Raw genomic sequence first — 24538 nt, 5'->3', positions numbered from 1 at the left:
AAGTTAAGGATTCTCCCTCCACCCCATGGAAAACAAATAAGCCAATGCTTATCTTAAGCATTTGGCATGAAAGTTAAAATATTTTCAGTAATACAAAAAAAAAAAAAAAACCCAAAACCCACATCTTTCTTTTTACTGCCTCCTAACACAGTGAATAATTTGAAGGCTAATATTGTTGTGTCTTTCTAATTAGAAATACTTGTATATTGGTTAGTCTGGTCAGTCTGGGAAATATAAAAATTATGTATCAAATGCAATGGAGAACTTACTGGTATTTTTGTGCTACAAATAATCTGATTTGATTTAAATTTTCTTTGTGTAGGATTAAAAATTCCCATTTTCTTTCAAATATTAAGATAGTCTATAATTTGGCATGTTACTACCAGAAAAGACCTAATTCAAATGAAGCAATGAAGGCAATGGCTTTTATTCTTATCAGTCCATTGGAACTCATTGATAATAACAAATTAAGAATTTCCTAGGTAAAAATTGAATACGTGCCTGTGCCAATGCATTAGGGTAGTTAGGCCCAAAGGTGCCAAATTATATGGAACATTTTATTCAGTGTTTATACGTTAGGATTTTATACATACATATAAGCATACACAAAATAAGAAACCATCTTTCTGGTCTCTTTGGGTTCTAGATTTATTTTTATAACCTTCAGAGTCCCTTTAGAATCCAGGAAAGTTGAATTCCTACCCATTCATAAAATTCTACTCAAACATCATTTCTATTTCCCTGATTCACCTTGACAGTTATTACCTTCCTCTATCACTCTATTTTGTATGTCTCTGGTGCATTTGTATCCAAGATTTATCCAGATTTATATCTTCTCCTCACATTGAGTTGAAAACTCATTGAAGTAAGGAATTCTGTTTTATTTAAATATTATTTTCTCCCCTTTGTCTAGCATAGCACTTTATAAATACTTGGTTTAATAAACATTCATCAAATGAGTGAAAGTAGTATTGGTCTGGGTTTTCTGCTCTAATTTAAACTACAATAAGTCTGCTCAAGACATTGGTTGTCTTTTAGTTTATAAAACCTCTGTCCAAGTGGATCAGATCTGTTTCAAGATCAGAGGTTTAAATTCGTTTCAGGTATTGAAGGTTTTTTTTTCTCTCCTTGAATGAAAGACTACCCTGGAGGGTTCTTAGGAAGAATTATTCCAGGATGGTACCCATGAAACATGTCAAGTAATCCTTAAAGCACACATCAAAGAGTAACTTATCTACCTTCCCTGGAAATCTTGCTATGTTTTCCCCCAATGTAGTGGCTATGGAATTCTATTCCTAGTTCAGAGTCAGGATGGAAGAGAGGGGTGCATTCCTTACTGATTGATTGATATGTAGAATTTCTTGTTTCTGAATCTTTATTTCCTAAAAAAACAACAGGAGCATTTTGAAATTTGATCAATTTTTAAATGTAAAAAATTTTTTAATTATTTTTGTAACTAAAGCTTTTTATTTTCAAAACATATGTATGGATAATTTTTCAACATTGACTCTTGCAAAGCCTTGTTTACCAATTTTTCCCTCCTTTCCTCTACCCCCTCCCCTAGATGGCAAGTAATCCAATATATATTAAACATGTTAAAATACATATATTAAATTCAATACATTTACATATTTATACATTTACCATGCTGTACAAGAAAAATCAGATCAAAAAGGAAGAAAATGAGAAAGAAAGCAAAATGCAAGCAAACAATAATAAAAGAAGTGAAAATGCTCTCTTGTGATCCACACTTTTTCTACAGTCCTCTCTCTGAGTGTAGATGGGTCTCTCCATCACAAGATCATTGGAACTGGCCTCAATCATCTCATTGTTGAAAAGAGTCACAAAATTTGACCCATTTTTTGATGTTTTAACTTGAAATTCTAATTACATAAGCTATCTATAGATATAGCTATAGCTATCAAATAGTGAAGCTCTTATGGGAACTAGGAGGATGAGATGACTTCGTGAGGCAACCAGTGAAGGAGAAGGAGCTGATTAAATCTAGCTGAGACTCTTATTAATATAATACAACACCCACTGCTATTGCTCAACTCCGTTATCATTAAAAGTATAATCTAGGTATGTAAATGTTTCAATTTAATATAAAACATGTCTAGCATGGAGAGATAGGATTTTGATCTGCAAACTAGCCTAACCTATATCCAAGTGAGATCATAATTTCTATCTTTTTAATAAACAAAAGTAAGAAGAATGGCGTACTCCCAACTTTACTATCCTATCTTTAAGAAGGGTATTGCCATATTTCTACAGCTGTAGAAGTTATTGCTATAGAAATATATCTTTCCACCCCAATCAAATATTGGTAGTCTATGGTATGATTCTTTTAGCATTCAGGACAAATTCCATTTTCCTTGATTTCTCTGAAGAGGAGGGTAGATAGTTTATTCTTAATCTTTTATTCTCCTTTCATCAAATACTTGTACACCTGCAAAAGCAATTCTCAGACAACATGCAAACCCACTTTCAATCAATGGTAAACACATAGTAGGGAAGTTATTTAGATCAGATTTGCCAAGCCCCCTCATTTTCAGCTTTGCAAGATCTCTTGATTACTCTCCTCCTTCCTCCTTTGACAGTGACACCAATCTAGTGTGGTCTTTATTATCTCATGCCTGGTTTATTGTAGTAGTCTGCTGGTGGATCTATCTACCTCAAGTCTCAATTCCAATCCATCCTCCATTCAGCCACTAAAGTGATTTTCCTAAAGTGGAGATTTGATCTTTTTTCCATCACCATCTTTTCCTTCTTCCCCACTTCTGCTTAATACATTTCAGTGGCTCTTTAATGCTTTCAGAAGTAAATGTTAAATGCTTTATTTGATATCCAAAGTCCTTCATAACATTGTTCCCTGACAACTAATCTTCAATCCATAGACTGGCTTCATGGCTATTTCATGAACAAGAATCCATACCTCCATCTTCCTTAGTTAGAACACTCTTCTTCCTCTACTCTGACTATTGGCTTCCTTTAAGTGCCAATTAAAATTCCTCCTTCTATAGGAAGACTTGTCTAACCCATCTTAATTCCAGGGCCTTCACTCTGTTAATTATTTCCTATTTATACTGCATATAGCTTACTTTATAAATCTACTCCATTAGATTGTAAACTTCTGAGAACAAGGATTTTCTCTTGCCACTTTTTGTGTCCCCAAGACTTAGTACAGTGCCTGGCCGTAGATTCTTAATAAATGTTAATAAATTAATTTGACAGTCAATCAATATTTATTAAGCATCTGCTCTATGTCAAATATTGTGCTAAACACTGAGGATATAAAGAAAGACAAAAACAGCCTCACCTTCAAAGAGCTCACATTTTAATGGGGAAGATAACATGTATATAATTATGTAAATATAATATATATGCATATACACATATGTCTATATATACATATATAGATATACACATATATAGGTATATTTATGTACATATATTGTGTCTATATATTATACATACATAAATACATAAACATACACACACATATATATATTATATATATATATATATATAAAATATATATATGTATAAAATCTAAGACAGAAGGCATTAACAGTGAGGATGGGATGAAAAGATCCTAGAAGCGATCTCTTGCAAAAGATAGGACTTGAGACAGTCTGGGAGGCAGATGGGAAATCCAAAAAGTAGAGATACAGAGGGAGATCATCCCAGGTAGGAGGAATAGGCAATGAAAGGAAACCAAGTTGAGAAAAGAGAAATTGTATTCATGGAATAGTAAGAAGGATGGTGTTGCTAAGTATATGAAGAGGAGAATGTAAGATTAGATAAATACTTAGGAGTAGATGAATTCTTCAACAGGAATTGAAATAAACTGTCAGCTCAACCAAGAAGAGAACCATTTATTGATAGGGAAGTCTACCCTTAGCAGTCTCTAGGTTGCAAAGATTGGTAGTGAAGGGATATGTTAGGAGCTAACATATGAGTTTTACCCACGTGTCTGCAACTACAAAGAGATATTCTACTCTTCTCTCTCCCCATCTTTTTCTAATTCCCATCTCCAAAGTATCTCACGAAATTTTCTCCAAGATCTCCTCATAATTACATAACATCCCAGCTTCTCAGTCAAATAAGAGTCATGTCTGTCTGCATATTTAGGATTCAGCATCACAGGACAGGGTAATGTCTCAGGAAATTGCCCTACCCCCACTCCATTTGGGACAGAAATGTTGTTATGAAAACAATTGGGTTTTGGTGATCGGCACATTAAAATGAGCTGGAGAAGGAAATAGTTTGCCAAGAGAACACCAAATGAGGTCACAAAGAGTCAAACATGACTGAAAACAGTAAAGGAGGGCAAAATGAAAGAGCTTGATTTGTCCCAAGCTTTTTTCCCTCTTAGATGTAGCCCTGGTTACTAGAATGGAACTCTAAAAACTGAACCTACATTTTGAGTCCTATATACACAAATTTACTTCCTTCATTTTGAATATCTTAGATTTGTTTTGCTGTTGTTGGTGAAGCACTTTTGTTTCTTTTGAAATTTTTTTTCGGGAGGAGGATGTGATATCAAATAAAACATTATTTAAAGCAAACCACTTATTTGTATGAATTTCCACAAACATATTAATTACAAAATAGACTGAGGCTGATTGAAAATGAAGTCCTAAGGGGCAGCTAGGTGGCGCAGTGGATAGAGCACCAGCTTTGAATTCAGGAGGACCCGAGTTCAAATCTGGTCTCAGACACTTAACACTTCCTAGCTGTGTGACCCTGGGCAAGTCACTTAACCCCAGCCTCAGAAAAAAAAAGAAAAGAAAGTCCTAAATGCTTCCTTCATCTTCTATATTTTTATTTAAATACTCTTTTCTTTTCTTATTTTTTGGGGGGTCAGCATTAGCAGTTCCTTTTATCCCTTCCTGTTTTGCTTCTCCTCTACAAGTCTGTTAGAGGATGCCTTCATTGTTTTAATTTGAAATTTTCTATTATTAGTGATTTTCTAGTGGTTTTTTTGATAGCTTGTATTTCTTTCCTAAGAACTACTTATTTATATTCCATTACCATTTATTGATTAGAAAATAGCACATCCTCTTATGCATTCAAATCAATTTCTTAAATATCTTAGCTATCAGATCTTTAACAGAGAAATTTATGCATGATTTTTTAACCCAATGTTTCCCTTAAAATTTTAACTTCATTGATTTTGTTTATATAGAAACCTTTCAATTTTACTTGGTCAGGACTATGCCTTTTAACTCTTGAGTCCTTTCAATCTATTTCTTGGTTCAGAATTATTCTAGTTAGTTATAGGAAAGATATCTTTCCCTCTTCTTTATATAATTTACTGTGTGACCTAGTATATTTAGATTATATATATGCACTTATAGCTTATTTTGATGCATGATATAAAATATGAATCTAACCCTAATTTCTGCTATGGCCTTTGAATTTATCAAATAATAGATTCATTTGCTTGTTTTTGTGACTTGTATACCTATATTTTTTAACTTTTTGATGATTTTATGTTAGTATCCAATAGTTAGGTGATCGTTGCTTTGCATTACAGTTTGAGATCTGATACTAGTAGACCCCTTTCCTTCTCAATTTTTTTTCATTATTTTCCTTGAGATTCTTGATCTTTTCTTTTTTTAAAACTAATTTTGTTATTTTATCTAGTTCTGTGTGATGATATTTTGGTAGTCTGATTGGATAGAACTAAAAAAGTCAATAAATTTTCCAGTATTTTATCATATTGGCATAGGCCAATCACAGACAATTAATATGATTCCAGGTATATGTTTATAAATAATGTTAGGTAATTGTACTCATATAATGTCTGTGTGTCTTTGCAGATATTTTTGTGGAAGGAGGTTGTTTTGGGGTTTTCTTGTTCATTTTTGGTAATGTAGAAAAAAATGCAATGATTTATATAGAATTATTTTACATATTATTATTTTGCTGTAGCTATTGTTTCAGTTAATGTAGTTGATCCTTTAATGCTCTCCAAATAAACCATGATAACATCTGGAAAAAAAAAGGAATAATTTTGTTTGCTACTTGCCAAAGTCTTTCCACAATTTCATTTTTCCTTAACATTGCTACAGTTAAAATTAGTAACACAATATCAGTGGTAATAATGAACTTCTTTATTTTACCCCAAAACTTATTGGAAAGAATTGAAGCATTTCTTAAGTTACAGATAATTTTTCATGAAAACATAAATATTGTTTACTATATTCCCAAAAAGTTCATTTATTCACTACATTCTGTTTTTTTTAACAGAAATTGGTTATTTTTATGATCAAAGGATATAATCATATTATTTTGTTTATTTTTTGTAATTAGCATGATCTGTTATATCCACAATTTCTTAATAAACCAACTCTGAATTTTTATATATTCAGTCATGAGATATGTTTTTCTTTTATTTACTATTTTAATTTATATTCATTTGGTATATTGATCTATAGTTTTCTTTCTCTGTTTTGTCTTTTAGAGATCAAGACTATGTTTCTCTCATGAAAGGAATTTGGTAGCTTGCCATATTTTGTTATCTTTGCAAACAATTTATATAATATTAAAATAAATTTTAGCATGAATACTATATAAAATTCACTTGTATTTACATCTGGTCTTGAGGTATTTTTCCTTTTGAAGTTATCTGTGACTTAAATTTTTTCTTGTGAAGTTGGTTCATTTAAATTCTCTATTTTCAATTTAATTGATGTGCATATTTTATATTATTGTAAAAATTCATCCATGTGATTTGTTGTCAGTGTTATTAAATTATATATTGAGCAAAATCATTTTCAATAATTTCCTCCCAATTTCTTGTGAACTTTGCTCAATTTTTGATATAACAGCTTGATTTTTTTTCTCTCTCAAAAATAAATTAAGACATATCTACTTTATTGGTTTTAAAATACAGCTCCTTTTATTGCTTTAAATTTTGTTAGTTTGTCTTAATTTGTTCATTTTTATGTTTAGTTGATGTTTTTTTCAATTTATTGTTTTTATGTCAAATGTATCACACTGTTCTTTCTTTTTTATTTTAGTAAATAGTGTTTATAGAAAAAAAATTTTTCTTAAAGACTACTTTTGTGGCATCCCAAAAGATTTGCTTTCTTGTCTATTGTTGCTATTTCTTTGAAGAAAATGTTTATTATATCTATAATTTGTTCTTTGACCTATCAATTCTTTATGACTAAATTATTTATTCTCCTTTTAAATTTTAATTTAAAAATTATTTTATTGATTGTAATTTTATTTCCTTATGATCAGTTTAAAACATGTTTAATATTTCTTCTTTTATGAATATATAAAATTGTCAATGAGACTTTTTTACATCCTAGCACATGGTTGCTTTTTTGCTTATATGTCTTTTATAACTGAAAAATACATATACTCCTTTTAATTTCCATTCAGTGAAAATCAGAAATGTTTATCTAATTTCTTTAAAATTCCAGTCAGATTATTTTTTGTTGTTTAATATTTTTGTTCTATTTGAAAGACATACATCAAAGTCCTTGATAATTATATCTTTACTTTACTTTCATGCAATTTAATTAATTTTTCCTTTAATAATGTAGATAACATACCATTCAGTTTACATATAACACATATAAATGTGTGTATAATACTATTTGTGATGACTTTATAATCTAGTTTTCTCCATTTATCTCTTTTCATTATGTATATTTTCATTTTTGCTTTCTCTGAAATAATTATTGCTGCCTTGTCTTTTGCTTTTAGTTTAACCAAAAACATAGTAAATCTTTTGTAGTTTTCCATTTCCACTTCCATTTCATTTCTATTTTCATTTCATGTGAATTTTAATGCTTCAAAATTGTTTCTTATTCATATTATTGGATTCTGCTTTTTACTCCATTCTATAATTTCTTTCAGTTTTATTTATTCATTTTACTATATTTCCAATTATGCAAATATTTCTCTCCATCATATTTTTATAATTTTCTCATTTTATTTCTCCCTCCTTTAAGAAAAAAAAAGTGATAAAAGAGGAATTGCTGATGAATTGTTAATTAAATTGATGGTTGCACTCCATTCCCTTTTTTCTTTCCTCTTCAGCCAAAATCTGATAATTAATTCTTATGTTTGTTTCTTTTCTTTTTAGTCCCCCTCAATTTCCCTATGAAATTAAAGTCTTTTTTTTGTTTATGACTAATCCAACCACACTACACCTGCTGTCTTAAACTCTCTATTTCCCTTTCCTTCTAACCATTTGTGAGTCCTTCTTGATTTTAATGCATTTCTATACTGACTTTGAATACATTCTTTTTTTGGGCTATAGCAGTTTCTGTAGGAAACCAAGCCCAAGGCTTCAGGCAACAATGTTTTTATACCAACTGGTACAAAGTACCACTGAACAAAATAGGAACCAATGACTCGTAAATGTGTGTGTGTATGTATGTATGTAGGGAGTGGGTTGTGCATGTTGTCATATTTTTTAATGAAGGGAAATCCAATACATTCCACTTCATTATGAAAAACTAAGAGAAATATAGCATAGTAAACTACATTGCAAATAACTAAGATCCCTTTCATCTCTAAATCTATGAACCTTGAATGTGGAAAAAATGAAACACTCTTTTCACCTTGGCAAAACTGAAGATAGAGCTTGCTGATTGTTGATTTATTATAAAATTGATTTCTGCCATCACAAAACATTTACATATTTCAGATGAATGATGGACTGAGTCCAGAATTGAATAAGTGAGAAAAAGTAAGATAGATTGCTTTTAAGGTGTTATAAAAAAAAAAAAACCTTTCAGTTTTCCAGAGATGCTCTCTAACACACACAAATCCCAACTTTTAAACATCAATGTTCTTCTCATGATTCTGAAACTTCACAATTTTCCAATAGTCCAAGTTACAAGCTACCCAAAAAGCAATTGAAAGATGCAGTCTAAGAAGAATACAGCAAATTACCAATAATGAATTTCCCACAAAAAAGTAGCATGCAAGATATCATGAAGGAAATTATTAGTAAAGAAAATGGGTTGGTCATGGAGCAAGAGTGAGGGACAAGACAGATGTACACCCCAAGTAATGATACACATAAAATATCAAAAGATCTGTAACAAATCTCTACAAGGTTGGATAGATTTTTAATGGTGTAATTATAGGAAGGCACAGATTAGACTTTAGGATGAATAAGTATAGGTAGGTTACTCTCTATATCATGGAAGGGATCCATTGAAATTGAAATCATGAAACCATTAAGAGAGGGGAAGAAGGAAACAAGTATCTATTTAATATCTATTTTATGCCAGGTACTTTACATATATTATTTTGTTTGATCTCAACAACCTGTAAAGTAAGTGATATTTTTGCCATTACACAATTGAGGAAACTTAGGCAGACAGAGATGATTTGATTTGCCCAGAGTCTCACAGTTAGTAAGTGGCTGAGACAACATTTGAATTCAGCTCTTCCTGACTCCAGACCTTATTGTTTTATCTATTATATCATTGTATCAACTAGCTGTAGTATAAAGATTAGATTTATAGATGCAATAAAATAATTTTTCTTGATTTCAACAAAGCATTTCTCTAAATCTCCTATGACATCTTTCTGTATATGATGGCAAAATTTTATTTAGATATGGATAATACAATAGATGACAGCATGACAAATCAAAAACATCTCAAAAGGCTGAAACACTGGGCTGAAACCAATAAGATGAAATTTACCAGGAATAAATGTCAAGTCTTGCATTTAAATTTTTAAAAATTAGTTGTACATGATGAGGTAGACTTGGCTTTGCAACAGTTCATGTTAAACAGACCTGGCATTTTTAACTGACCACTAGTTCAATAAAAGTCAATTGCATAGCATAGCTAAAAAATGAGAAATGTTAGCTGCAATACTAAAAAAGTAGGGTCTAGCTCATTGGAAATAATAGCTTTATTGCTATCTTCCTCTCAGACCACTTTAATCTTTTGTGTTAAATTATGGATACAACATTTTAAAAGGGAAATTTGTAAATTGGAATTTCTTTTTTTTTTTTGAAAGGTGATCATGATGTTGAGGGCCTTTTGAGACATTATGAGAAGAGCTAACAGAACAAGGGATGTTGTGACTGGAAAAGAGAAAATCAAATAGAAATATACTGTTTTTCTTCAAATTACTGGAAGGCATGTTCTGCGGACAAGGCAGTAGTCTTGGTCTTTGTTATTACTGAGGACAGAACGAGGGTCAATACATGAAAATCACAGTGATCAAACTTTAGGCCACTGAAGGGAAAAACTTTCTACATAAAATTGTGTGTGGGCTGTTTCATGAAATAATTAGATTGCAATCATTGTAAGTATTTAACCCAACTCTGTATGTTCATTTATCAAAGATGTTGAGGCACTCATCTGCTTTGCTGCTGTACCCTAAGGACTATGGAACCCTTCCATCTGACTTGCAACTGAATCCTTCCATGTAAATTTTCTCTCCCATTAGAATGGAAACTTCTTGAAAGCAGAAACTGCCTGACTCTTCTATTTGTATCCTTGATACTCAAAAGGATTTGTGAATAGTAAGCACTTAATAAATACTATATTCATTCATTTGTATTATAGAAGGGATTTTAGCAGAGAAAAATTGGATTTGATCATCTCTAAAGTACCTTTTATTTCTAAAATTAAATAATTTTATATCTAGAAAAAGTGCTCATAAATTAAAAATCCCTAGAGACAGATACTGACATGTCCATTACTTTTTTAAAGAGTTCAGATTCCTTAGACTGGGAAGTAAAAGAGGAAGAAAAGGAGTGTACATGATAGAAGAAAGAGATTGTCTTGTTATGTGTTGTTCTGGAGAGCAAAATTAAAATCAAGGGTAAAGTTCCTATGTAGTGGGAACCAAGTTCCCTGTTTCCTTTCTCCAACCTAAGTACTTAGGATGCCATGTTTGTAGGAATAGACAAATGTTTCTAAGTGAAATTGAAAAGAAGAGACTCAACGAAGCATAGAAATCAAGAAGATACTAAGCAATCCAAAAAAAAAAAAAAAAAAAAAAAGACAGTTCATCTAAAACTAAGGATTTAGAGGAAAGGGAGAAACTAGTGATAATGTTGTCCCTCTAAAAAGGAAAAATAAATAAGATCATTACTGAAGAATCTTTAAAATTAGCAAAAGGGAACCCAGAGAAGTTCAGAAAAGTAAGATAGCCAATAAACTAAGAAAGTAATGTTGTAATAGGTGTATGGTTGTGTGAATATATATGTAGTATAATAAACATATATGCATATATATTTTTAAAGCAATTTGTATATAATAGAGATTCACAAATAATCTTCCATTTTGTTTTATATTTGAAAATATTCTCCTTTTTGTGTTCATTAAATAGTTCATAAATCAGAACTGACTTAAAAACAACACCCTTTATCATTAAAATATATTAATTAAATAAGGAGAAGGCAAAAGGAAAAAACATTTATAGAGCACCTACTGTGTGCTGGGTACTCTGTTAAGTGCCTTACAAATATTATTTCATCCTCATAAAACCCTGTGAGTAGGTGCTGTCATAATACTCATTTTACAATGAGGATACTGAGGTAAACAGAGATTGAATGACTTCCCAGATTCAAACAAGTGCTAAGTGTTTGATTTTAACCTGTCTTTCTAATTCAAAGGTCAGCACTCTTTGTATAAGGATTGAAAAAATTGGGCCTGATCATAACTATGAATAAGCTTTAAAAGACAATATTTGTACCTGGAGCAAATAACACAAAATGCACTCAAGACATGCACATGAAATATGACCCTAGTCATTGTTTGCAAGAGCACTGTGGGTATAGGCAAGGATTGAATGGAATAGGTCAAAGAAAATGGCATATGGATATGGCTACTAGTTTTGGGTAGCTTCCAATTTCAATGAATTATTCTTGCTAATTAGATAGTTAAATTCTTTCTACATTGTTGAAGGATTTATGTGAAAAGTCATCACCCTCAAAATCTTGATGCCCCAAAGGAAAGCCTCCATTGTGTTGCCCTTGTGATGGATCTGGCTGAACTGGGCATGTGTAATTCATCTCAACATTACTTGTTAGCACCCAAGAAAGTATCCTTGAGAAGATGACAACAGAGTACAAGAACCATAGCAGCTTTTATTTCTTGGACAAAAATCAGCATTTGTCAGAGATATGTTGAATAAACATTCATTGCTTCCCGTTAGAATTTTTCAGTTTACTCTACCATCTCTCCCTCCCCCTCCTCAGGGTACTGAATCCCCACCCTGAAAGGGAGAAGGCAAGGAGAGGTGAATAATTTGTTATGGGCAGACATCATTCGAGTAAACTAAGAAACTTGTTCCAATTTGTCCTGGTCTTGATGTTCGAGAAAGTGGCCATTCCTGTTCCTAAAAGAACTAGATTATATGGTAGCCCTGGTGCAGGAAAAAGATGTCCAGAACCTGATGCCTAAACATTCTTTCTAGCTGAGTCCTCCTAGGATGGCATCCAGACTTGATGATGGCACTCACCAGGATCTGTAACAGGTGCTGTGCAGGGAGCAGGTATTTCAAAGGCAGGGATCAGTATGAATACAGTCATTTTTCTTGCCATTGTTGCTGCTGTGGATCATCTTGGAGTTAGTGAGCCACTCTGAAATTGGGCACTGTGCCTTCTGAAAGTGCCTTTGCCAAATAATGCCCTAAGCTGTAGGGGAAGTACTTGGCTCACTTATCTTTCAAGGGAATGAAATCCTGTGGGGAGATGTTAATCTGTATATCACCTGTTCTCTACTTGTCAAACCACTTGATGTTAGAAGTCTCTGCTCCCTGCAGGCACTGATGTCTCCCACTCAGTCATCTCTGTCAGTGGAGCTGGGCAGAAGCTCAGGGTCAAACCTGCTTTTGCTCCAAATAACTTGTTCTCATGCCAGAAAAAGGTAATGTGTGTGGGGGGAGGCTTATTGCAGCATTATTTATTCTTATTCTACTGCTGTTATAGAGGAAAAGAGCAAAGGACACAGTTAAGGCTAGTAAGGCAGAGCTGGAGTCAGGAGCCAAGGTTTTTGACTCCGTGTCCCATGGTGTAATCAATAGACTACATTCTGTTCTTCCTATGCTATTAAATAAATACTGCACCAAATCTTGGCATTCATGAAAACTAAGGTTAAGTTATGTTGCAAAGAGAAGCTTAATTTTTGTACTTCCTGCGTATTTATGCCTAGAAATGCTCTTATTCCTACAGAGAACTGACTGAGAACCACCAATTCTCTTTGAATTGAAGGGGAGAAGGGGAAGAATTTAAAAGAAGAAACTATCTGAACTGTCTCCGATTCAGTTGCCAAAGTCACATTATCACTCTGTCCTTCATATATTTGTTCTGCCTAAATAATGCTCACTGAACTGGCAAAGGAACTCCAATGACAGAAAAGATAAACTGGAAATAATAATCCACCACTCTCTGGACTTTGGGGAGGGGTTAGAAAGAGGAAGGCCTGACCTATTTTTAAAATCTTGTTTTTCTTTTACTTACGCTTTTGATTGATTAACAGATTTTTCTTTTCTTTTCTTTCTTTCTTTCTTTTTTTTTTTTTTTGAAGTATATTCTCTTCTGGAACATTTAAATGTAACAATGAGAATTAATGCCAGAGTTAAGTGACTTGTGCAGGGTCACACAACTAGTAAATATCAGAAGTCAAATCTTCCTCATTCGAGCATGGCCTAAACCAGGTTGAGGTCAACCAACAGTTCTCAAAACTTATCAGTGACTTAGAGAGATCTCTACCCCACACATGCAAAGACTTTCCTGAACAGGATGGGTAGAAGAAAACAATTTTGTTTTAAGGGTCATGAAAATGTTGAAGTAGGCATAGTAGAGTGCTTAGAGCTTGATTAGGCACAAAGATGACAAGGTCATCCAAGGTTATTTAACTGACACATGAGAAGGAAGCAGAGGAAAACAGGTTAGTGAAGAGCTAGATGTGGAAAATAAGGCCACGTCAATAATTCTGCTTAAATAAGAATTCATTATTTGACAAAAACTGCTGGGAAAACTGGAAATTAGTATGGCAGAAACTAGGCATGGACCCACATTTAACACCACATACTAAGATTAGATCAAAATGGGTCCAAGATTTAGGCATAAAGAACGAAATCATAAATAAATTGGAGGAACATGGGATGGTTTACCTCTCAGACTTGTGGAGGAGGAAGGAGTTTGTGTCCAAGGGAGAACTAGAGACCATTATTGATCACAAAATAGAACATTTTGATTACACCAAATTAAAAAGTTTCTGCACAAACAAAACTAATGCAAACAAGATTAGAAGGGAAGTAACAAATTGGGAAAAAATTTTTACAGTTAAAGGTTCTGATAAAGGCCTCATCTCCAAAATATACAGAGAATTGACTTTAATTTATAAGAAATCAAGCCATTCTCCAATTGATAAATGGTCAAAGGATATGAACAGACAATTTTCAGATGATGAAATTAAAACTATTTCCACTCATATGAAAGAGTGTTCCAAATCACTATTGATCAGAGAAATGCAAATTAAGACAACTCTGAGGTATCATTACACACCTGTCAGATTGGCTAAAATGACAGGAACAAATAACGATGAATGTTGGAGGGGCTGTGGGAAAACTGGGACACTGATGCATTGTTGGTGGAGTTGTGAAAGAATCCAACCATTCTGGAGAGCAATCTGGAATTATGCCCAAAAAGTTATCAAAATGTGCATACCCTTTGACCCAGCCATACTACTACTGGGCTTATACCCCAAGGAACTACTAGAGAAGGGAAAGGGTCCTGTATGTGCCAAAATGTTTGTGGCAGCCCTTTTCATAGTGGCTAGAAGCTGGAAGATGAATGGATGTCCATCAATTGGAGAATGGTTGGGTAAACTATGGTATATGAATGTTATGGAATATTACTGTTCTATAAGAAATGACCAACAGGAGAAATACAGAGAGGCTTGGAGAGACTTACATCAACTGATGCTGAGTGAAACGAGCAGAACCAGAAGATCATTATACACTTCAACAATGATATTGTACGAGGATGTATGCTGATGGAAGTGGATTTCTTCAACATAGAGAAGAGCTAATCCAATTCCAATTGATTAATGATGGACAGAACCAGCTACATCCAGAAAAGGACTGGGAAATGAATGTAAACTGTTATTTTTACCTTCTGAATCCAATTCTTCCTGTGCAACAAAAAAATTCGGTTCTACACACATATATTGTATCTAAATTATACTGTAATATATTTAACATATATAAGACTGCTTGCCATCAGGGGGAGGGGGTTGGGGGAGGAAGGGAAAAAATCTGAATAGAAGTAAGTGCAAGGGATAATGTTGTAAAAAATTACCCATGCATATGTACTGTCAAAAAATGTTATAATTATAAAATAAAATAAAAAATTAAAAAAAAAAAAAAATAATAATTCTGCTTAAATATTTGGGGAAGGATTGGAGATTAAGCTATTAGTAACAACACAAATTGTAGATTATGATATCCAGCTGCATAATCAAAACTCCCATTCAGTTAGATTAATTGAAAATCAACATCAATTAAACCAACACACATAGGCATTCAGGGCCTTCACTGGTCATCTTGATTTTTGTTCTACCATTGGACTTTGATGACTCAAGAAGAAAATGAGACTGATGACTTTGTGTAACTCTATCTCACTTAAATCCAATTCATGTGCAATTCAAGCTATCACCTGTGATGTTGGTCCTGTCAGAAAACAAAAGACAAGCAACAACTCTATTTATGAAATTAAGTGTATATGTGTGGTGAGTGAGGAGTATACCACTTACAACTTTCTGGGCTATATTCCATTCTAACAGGTTAGGTTCCCAGAAGAAGGCGGTTTACCTTTCCTTCAGGAACCTAGAAATAACTCTGAGGGTCAATGCAAGTTTTTTAGTATTGTCATGTATGACTCCCATCAGTGTTCTTCCCATTGATTATCTGCCAGTACTTTATTAGTTTTAGAAAGGGATTTATGCTAAGCACAGCTGGAAGGGAAAGTTGGAATAAAAACATTACCGCTAAAAGTATAGAATATATTCTCCAACTATTACTCCCAGAGTTATGGTGAAAATAGTCTTAAGTTTAGAGAGCACATCTGGTAAAATGATAATACTACAATTATCCCTTCCACATGATAGGGGTTAAGAGTACAGTGCCCCTGAAATCCAGAAAACACAAGTAAAAATTTTTCACCCACCCTTCATACTAAAGAAGTTTGAATTTTTTTCTTTTTCTTTCATGAAGCATTTATATTACCATATGGGTTAGGTACTTGGTCATAGGTTCTGTGTTGTCTAATGACTTTCACTTGTCACCTGCAGCTTCCACAAAATTTCCACCCCAAATCCCATTTAATTTCTTATATCAGACCATGATATACCACAATGAAGATAGTTATAATGTAGAAGGTATAACTGTATTTCAGGTTACTAAAAGTATTTTTCCCCTCAGACGTTCCCCATAGATATAGATCCCTGAGAGATTCTGAATGTCAGGAACTTTGGGGAGTTCTGAAACTGCCTTTTCTCAGTGTATCTATTTTGCCCTCCATGTATCTTTCAGAAAAGCATTATTGGAAGTCCAAATCTTCCAATATTTTCAAATTTATGAAGTCCAAGAGTTGGAAGAAGAGAGTATGCAATCTATCTCTACTCTAAGGACAATTCCTTGAACAACCACCTTAATGACTTGCTAATAGGATATTCCTACTGGAATTTTAGGTTATTTCTACTGGAAATGCCTTACTACATGATATACATTAGGTGAAAATATATGTCTTTCATCTATTCCCAATGCATTTCCTGTGTGAGATCATCTGATTTCATCCAATCAGCAAAATACTTCATTCTCATATTGATTTAAAAAAAAACAAACTTATTACAACCTATATCTTCAATAAAATTATTCATTTGATAAAACTAATTTTTGTGTGTTATTAGTTGAGTTTAGTTGTTTAGTTTTAGTTTAGGTTAAGGTCATTATCTACATGATTTTATTCTGAGTGTATTGGGAAGAGTCCTTTGGTTAAAAAAAAAAATTCATCTGAAAATGAGTAATGCATTTCACAAACTCCTAAAGAGATTCACAATCCACTTACACCTCTCACCTCCAATTAAAATTCAAGTTGGTCTAAGTATGTTTGTTGGTTGATCTATTTGTTTCAGTGTTTGCTTTTTGTGACTTGCTTCAGATAACAAAATTGCTAATTATGATTATTTCTATGGTACTGTATACTATGTGGTAGTATAATATTGACCGTTATAATGTATATTGAATTGAAAGGAATACTATTTGTTATATGTATATGAGATTGATAACAGAAGGGCAAAGACAGAAGAGCCCATAGAGATTGTCCTATTCAATAGTTGGAAACCTGCGGGCTGAAAACTCTGATAATCTGGAAATTGTTAAAAGAGGTCTCTGATTTTAAATTTGCACCAAACATTATCCTTTATTTAGTTCCAACAAATATAATTCAGGTGTCAATGTGACAAATAAGCAAGTCAATTGTGGTTTGGCTTCTGTAGATTTTGGTAGAGTGAATATATATATATCTCCCAAATATATAAATTACTATTTATCAAATATATGTATATGCTGGTGTGATCAATAAAATTAAAATTTATTTGCTATTTCAGAGCAACTTTTTGTCATATTTTATCTTTGTGATCATTGGATATTAATAGTAAAACAATTATCTTATGCAGTCTGAGAAATTTATGTCATCAAAAAGGAATTTTTACAGTCAAGAAAAGACCATAGAGTTATTCTAATTCAGTATTTAAATTGTAACAATATACAAAAATATTCATATGATGCAATCTTTTTTCTCTATGGAAATATGACTTGCATGACCTGCTTATCACATAAGCATTATTTATAATCTACCGTATAACCCAATGAGTAAAGCCAAATGAATGCTTGTTTGGGGGTGATTTCAGAGAATATTTTGACATCCTAGCTTTGTTCTTTTCCAATAGAATTGGGGGGGAGGGGAGAGTGGCATTGAAGGAGAGGCTGTTTAATACAAATACAAACTGGGTCACTAAAATTAATTTAGGGAAAAATAAAAACTACCTGGGAGAAGGAATTCACTTTAGTTCAGTGTAATTAATGGTATAGATTGTTCAACAAGAATTAATCTAATTTTAAAGGTAGTTTAATTTTGAAAAAAAAAAGTTTGGGTTATGTGCCTGTTAAGGTGGGAGTTCTCTACTTGATATTTTAAAAATAATGCAAAGTATGCTGACAATAGGGAAATACAGTGACATTTTTCAGGAGGTAAAGAAGAAAACATTCAGACAACAAGCATTAAATAACAAATATGTACCAAGAACTCTGCTAAACTATAGGAATAAAAAGTTAAAAAAAAAATCAAACTAAACCAATTCAAAAAAAAGGTATTCTCAAGTAGCTCCCAGTCTAATGAAGCAACTGGGAGTCTACAGTAAAGTTAAAAGAGTTTAGAGGTTTAAAAGAGTTTAGAGGTTGAGGAGGGTTCTGACAAGATATTAAGATTCCAAGACTTCCTCCATAATTATTGACATTAACAAGTCTGAGAGAGAGAGAGAGAGAGAGAGAGAGAGAGAGAGAGAGAGAGAGAGAAAGAGAGAGAGAGAGAAAGAGAGAGAAAGAGAGAGAGAGAGAAGAGAGAGAGAGAGAGAGAGAGAGAGAGAGAGAGAGAGAGAGAGAGAGAGAGAGAGAGAGAGAGAGAGAGAGAGAGAGAGAGAGAGAGAGAGAGAGAGAGAGAGAGAGAGAGGCTATAGTGGAGGAGAGGAAATGGTTTTGTCTTTCTAGTTGGTACTATATTCCCCACGATACAATTTGACCACTGTCCCCTGGCACAAATTCCTGAATGTGAGATTTTTCTCTAGAGAGGGACTGGAGGAAGCTATCACAATTATTTGTGCTCTCAATTTTATTTTTTCTGTGACTGTCCTAATATTTATTATAGGGAAAGTGACTTGGAAGTTAACAATAAAGAGCTTCATTTTGAAAAAGTGAAACCTGAGGCAGAGAACTTAGTCCCTGACAGAACCCAGATCTCCTGACTCATTCATTCCAGGGCCTCTTTTTCTGTCCTCCAATGCCTCACCCACCACATTATATTTTCCTGAGGTCACATAGCTAGTTAATGGCTTTTCTTATCCTTTGAGACTAATCCTGCATTTTATCCGATCAGGATAATAGAGCATAGATTTAGAACCTTAGAGGCCATCTAGAATAAAGTCTAAACTCCTCATTTTATAGTTGAGAAAATTGGAAACCCAGAGACATTGTGGCTTGCCCAAGGTCATCAGATACTAAGTGTCAGGAAGTGAAATTTGAAAATGGTGACTTTAAATCCATTAATTAAAAATAAAATAAAATAGTTATACTTTAAAATACGATTTTTTTGGTTTTATTTATTTATTTTGTAAAATAATTCTAGGATGACGTCAGGGAGTTGGCAACACTTTTCAGCCTCTGGCAACCTGGGGCAGCGTCGACTGACTGCCCAAAACATAAACCTGTCTGGTTCCCATTCGCTCCCCTCCCGTTCCCCAAATCTTCACTGCAGAGATAACCTCGCCACAGACTGCTGCAGTCACTCCAGCTTCCAATCCCCGGTGAGTGAACACAGGGATGGAGAGACATTCAGAAGCGAGAGCCTGCTACAGCACCGCTGAACCCAGCATATAGGAGAGAGGGAGGGGCCAGAGGGGGCGGAGGGAGCAGCTTGGCCAGGGTGCAGCACTGGTTGCGGCTCCCGCTGGTCAATCTCATCCCGGAGCTTGTCCTGAGGCTGGGAAGAGAAGCCTGTTTGAGAGAACCTGTGCCTTTGCGGCCAGACCTCTGGAAAAGGAATGGAATAAGAGGGAGGTGGAGATAAAGGAAGGTAGGAAAGAGAGAAAGAGAGAGACAGAGGGAGGGAGGGAGGAAGAAGGTGAAGGACGATTCCAGAGGGAAGCAAAAGGGAGCAACGGCTGCACTTCCACTGATGTTGGAACGGGAGCGAGCCTAGTGCAGGGTAAGTATGAAGCTGGAGAATCGCCTTCCCTGGGCGCGGACTCGCAGCCTTGGGGGGTGTGCAGCGCGGGGACAGGGGAGGTGGGGGAAGCGATTACAACAGCCTGCTCTGTGGGAACCCATCCCTCGAGCCCACAGCTCCTTCCTAGGAGTTCGAGCTTCACAGGTGGTTCAAATATGGGAGACATTGGGTGGGGGGTCTCCTCCCCCCCAAAAAAATAGTTGGCAAACTCGCTCCCTTAGCCACATGTCTTCGGACAGCCAGAACATAACCTCGACCACCCTCGACCTCCTATAGACAAAATCCTAACATCCCGTTTGGGGGAATGGTGTAGCTAAGGTTATTAAAAATCAAACCAAGGAAACCCGGCCTTAGCAGGAGACCCCAGTAAAAAGCAGCTGGCTGCTTTAACAAAATACCTGCCAAGCCAGTCAATTGCAGGCCGATTAGCAACCGTACATTCACTCGTTCTGCTGGTTCCGTCCCTGTGGGAAGAGCTAGAGCCACAGCTGCTTTTGGAGAGGGCAATCGGAGATTAGAGAGACAAAATTTTTGCATCCTCCAATGCAACACCACACGCACACACGCACATACATCTATTTCCAAAAGATATGATCATAAAGATATAGTGTTTGATCGGGTATCCAGTTCTCCAGAATAGAGCTTGTTGGATTTTTTTTTTTTTTAAATTTTTGTATTCCGTTACACTGACAAGGGAAAGTTTGAGACCCTATCGGGCAAAGTTACAAAGTTGCGGTGAGGTCTGTGGCGCACTTTTTCGAGGGGGTGCAGCTCTCTGCATCGAGAGGAAAACAAGAGTACACGGAAGAAAGGGATGGAGAGTGGATTTGCAGAATACCTAGTCTGAGCTGAGAATGGGTGGAGCAAGAGCTGAGCCCTGAGATTTCAGATCAATTCTGATTGTCTGAAGCTCTAGCCCTTTGTGACTGCAAAGCTTCACCACCTAGAATCAGTCCAGGAATATCCATGATTAATTAGGCTAATCATGGGGGTAGCAGCTCTGTTTCCATGATTTGTCTTAGCCTGCTCTAAAAACTTGAGTCCAGACTTCTCTTAGTGTTTAGGGTGTCTTTGGCTCCCTTATACTTGAGGTATTCTCTATGAATGTCTCTAAAGTGAGGTTGTTGATATGGAGAAATATTCTTTTAAAGAATGGTTGTCTTTAAGCAGAATATATTCTGCTTCATCAGATACCTTTTAGATCTTCTGTTAAGTGAAGACAGTAGAAAATGTTATTGAAAGTTAATATATGCTCAGGTGCACTTCACAAGCAGCATTTTTACTATGTTTGTAGAAAATGCTGCAAGTACAGCATATCTTATCAAAATGTTTACAAAACACATATTTGACAAGTAGCGACAGTAAGTTTCCTTATGGAGATAACTTTCATTTCAATCAGGCATTAAGCTTTAATTTTAGATTTTTTCTATTCCTCAGCAAGTCTAAGGATTAAAAAAACAACAACTTTTCAGTCTAAATATTTTTTTTAGTCATTAAACCTGAATATAGTCCTCTAAGTTTTAAATTTTAAAAGGCATATTTTCTTATCCATGAAATATGACTGATGTGATTAAAAAATTCACATGCTATGAAAATTTGCATTCTCCAATCAATTATTGACATCATCTCCATCCCTATCCTTCCATATCTGTTAAAATTTATTTATAAGTATTAAAGTGAGCTTTAAAATTTCTTATTTTTGGATTAATTTGCTGTTGTGATTGCCCCTGAGTTCAGACTTGTTGGATGTGCAATCACATAATCACATAGTGTAATATGAATAATCATTAATAGTGCCTTTTACCACTGTGGCACATTCTTATATGGTTTTCCATTTCTGGGAAGCTTTTCACTTATGCTGTAATATTGAATGCTGAAAGAGTAAAGGGCGGGGTAATTTATCTTTGAGAGATTTAAAAGGACATTATTACTAGTAGATCCGCCAGATCTTTGTTGCTGGTGTGCTCAGCAACAATAATACTAAAATTAACCAGATATTATTGGATTTAATGGAAGCTTGTTTGTTTTTGCTTATGCCAACTGTGCAAGATTTATTTCACTTAGTTTTTCAATTTGGGGGCAGAATTATTTTTCTTAAAGTCAGTTGTTTGTGTTTAACACTTTTAATGTTAACTCATTATCATTTATATTCTTTTAAAAGCATTAATGAAGAGTGGTTTTCACATGAAATAAAAAAGCGCTTGAATACAGAAGACCATTGCAAGCATCATTTTAAACTTAACAAGATCAGGGAAAAAGTATGAAAAAGCAATCTGATTGATCTTCATAATTGGAAACTACCATATCCACTAGAAGATACAGAATGGCCCTGCCTCAAACCTTTACCACTAGCTTTCTTGAAGAATGGTGCTTGGATAAATCACTCTCTGGCTGCAGGAAGCACCAGAATGTCTGGAAAAAACTGAGACAAATACGCATTGTAGGGCTCTTCATGGGCATAATGGCCATTTGCACGTTCTCACTTTCAACTAGTGCCTTTTTCAAGATAGAGACACACAGCACAGATCGGGCCAACAGTTTAGGTCATTCGGAATTCATGTCTGGATACCATCAAAGAACTCTGTTAGACTTTAAGGAGAAGGTTCAGGATGGTACTCCAGAGCCGTATTCTATACAATATGAAAATGCAACTGAACCTCCTCAAGGAGACTATCCAAGAGACCTCTTTTCCCTTCAAGAGCGAAGAAGAGGTGCAATAATTCTTCATGTCCTTGGAATGATCTACATGTTCATTGCCTTAGCCATAGTCTGTGACGAATTCTTCGTTCCTTCTCTGACAGTCATCACTGAAAAGTTGGGTATTTCTGATGATGTAGCTGGGGCAACTTTCATGGCTGCTGGGGGCTCAGCTCCAGAACTTTTCACATCTCTGATAGGAGTCTTCATAGCTCATAGCAACGTTGGCATTGGTACAATTGTAGGCTCAGCAGTATTCAATATCCTATTCGTTATTGGGATGTGTGCATTGTTTTCAAGAGAGATCCTAAACCTTACCTGGTGGCCACTTTTTAGGGATGTCTCATTTTATATTATTGACTTGATCATGCTTATAATTTTTTTTCTGGATAATCTCATCACATGGTGGGAGAGCTTGTTGCTGTTAACAGCTTATATTTTCTATGTGACTTTCATGAAATTCAACGTTCAGGTGGAAGCATGGGTGAAGCAAATGCTAAATAGAAACAAAGTTGTGAAAGTAACTGCAGCCACAGCAGCAGCAGCAGCAGCAACAGCAAGCAGCTGAGAATGATGCAAAGGTTGGTTGTGTGCTTTTTTTCTTTTTTCTATTTATGTAAATCAATATTATTTGCAATTTGTGAGATTGTAATAGAGTCATGGGTCATGGTAGCTAATACAGAGTGCATTACAATTAACATCTGAGCCAACTTTTCATTATGTATCCTTCTGATCTGGACATTACAGGTCATCCAGAGCAGCAGATGGGAAAGTGCCATTAAAAAAATTCTACCCTTACATTCTGCCTCCTCTCCCTGTCATCTGTGGAGGTGGCTGTGGAAAGTCTTTTTGAAAGATGGAGTCCTGCACTTTGGGGTAGTGAATAAGAGCTGAACCAATAGCCCAGTTGACAAAATTTATAGTCTTGCAAAAGTATATATATATATATATATATATATATATATATATATATATATATATATATATATATATATATATATATATATATATATACATATATATATATATATATATATTCTTGCAAGACTCTCTATACACACACACACACACACACACACACACACACACACACATATATTATATGTCATCATGAGTTACCTGAGACCTCAGGTATTAAGATACTAGAAAAAAATAGGATATATAATGTGTATCATTCACAACATTCATCTCAGAATTAAAAATGAAATATTTATTAGTATTGATAATTTTCAAGTCACTAAAATAATCTGAGTCTTTGCCTTCTCATATATTTAAAGGAGTAGTGGTTACAAAGATTTTGTATGTAGCATTTATGTCAAAATATTCATGTGAATAGCCTTTCATATTGTAAATAAGTAGTGTGAGTAATTTGAGGTGTAGAAATTCCCATTACCAATGTTGAACTCAAATGACCTATGACTTAGTAGCTAAGCTATTGGCAGGGTTTTTTTTAAAGATACATTCAGGTCAAGATACTTGTCCAGAGTGACCCTTGACCTGTCATCCTGATTTTATTTTCAGCATCTTATTCTCTATATCAGCATTATCTGATTTTTTCTATCCTACACTCCATCAGTAAAAAAAAATTGAGAATGTGCCCCCACATTTAGTGTAACTAAATATAGTTACACTTATTTATATATTATATACAAGTTCTATTTTCTTAATAGAAAGTTTATATCAAAATATTATTTTTAAATGTTATTTGGTTATAGGACAGTGACATAGGAACAAGAAAGTGACATGGAAAGGTTTGTACTTTAGGAAAATCACTTTGGAGTTACATGAAGAATGGACTGGAAAAGGGAAAGATTTATGGAAAGAAGA

The 24538-nt window shown here is 34.3% G+C and overlaps 1 protein-coding gene across 1 annotated transcript in view; it reads left to right on the top strand.

The window, feature by feature from the left end:
* Positions 1-19680: 19680 nt before the first annotated feature.
* The window catches only part of SLC24A2 (solute carrier family 24 member 2), a 287109-nt gene continuing 282251 nt past the window's right edge, over positions 19681-24538 (top strand). The window contains 3 exon segments of the mRNA XM_074299528.1: positions 19681-19993; positions 22176-23270; positions 23272-23292. Coding sequence (XP_074155629.1) covers positions 22338-23270; positions 23272-23292 — 954 coding nt within the window. The 5' untranslated portion in view covers positions 19681-19993; positions 22176-22337.

The sequence above is a fragment of the Sminthopsis crassicaudata genome, chromosome 1 (genome assembly GCF_048593235.1).
Source record: "Sminthopsis crassicaudata isolate SCR6 chromosome 1, ASM4859323v1, whole genome shotgun sequence".
Taxonomy (NCBI): Eukaryota; Metazoa; Chordata; class Mammalia; order Dasyuromorphia; family Dasyuridae; genus Sminthopsis; species Sminthopsis crassicaudata.
This window is presented reverse-complemented; position numbering and strand designations above follow the sequence as displayed.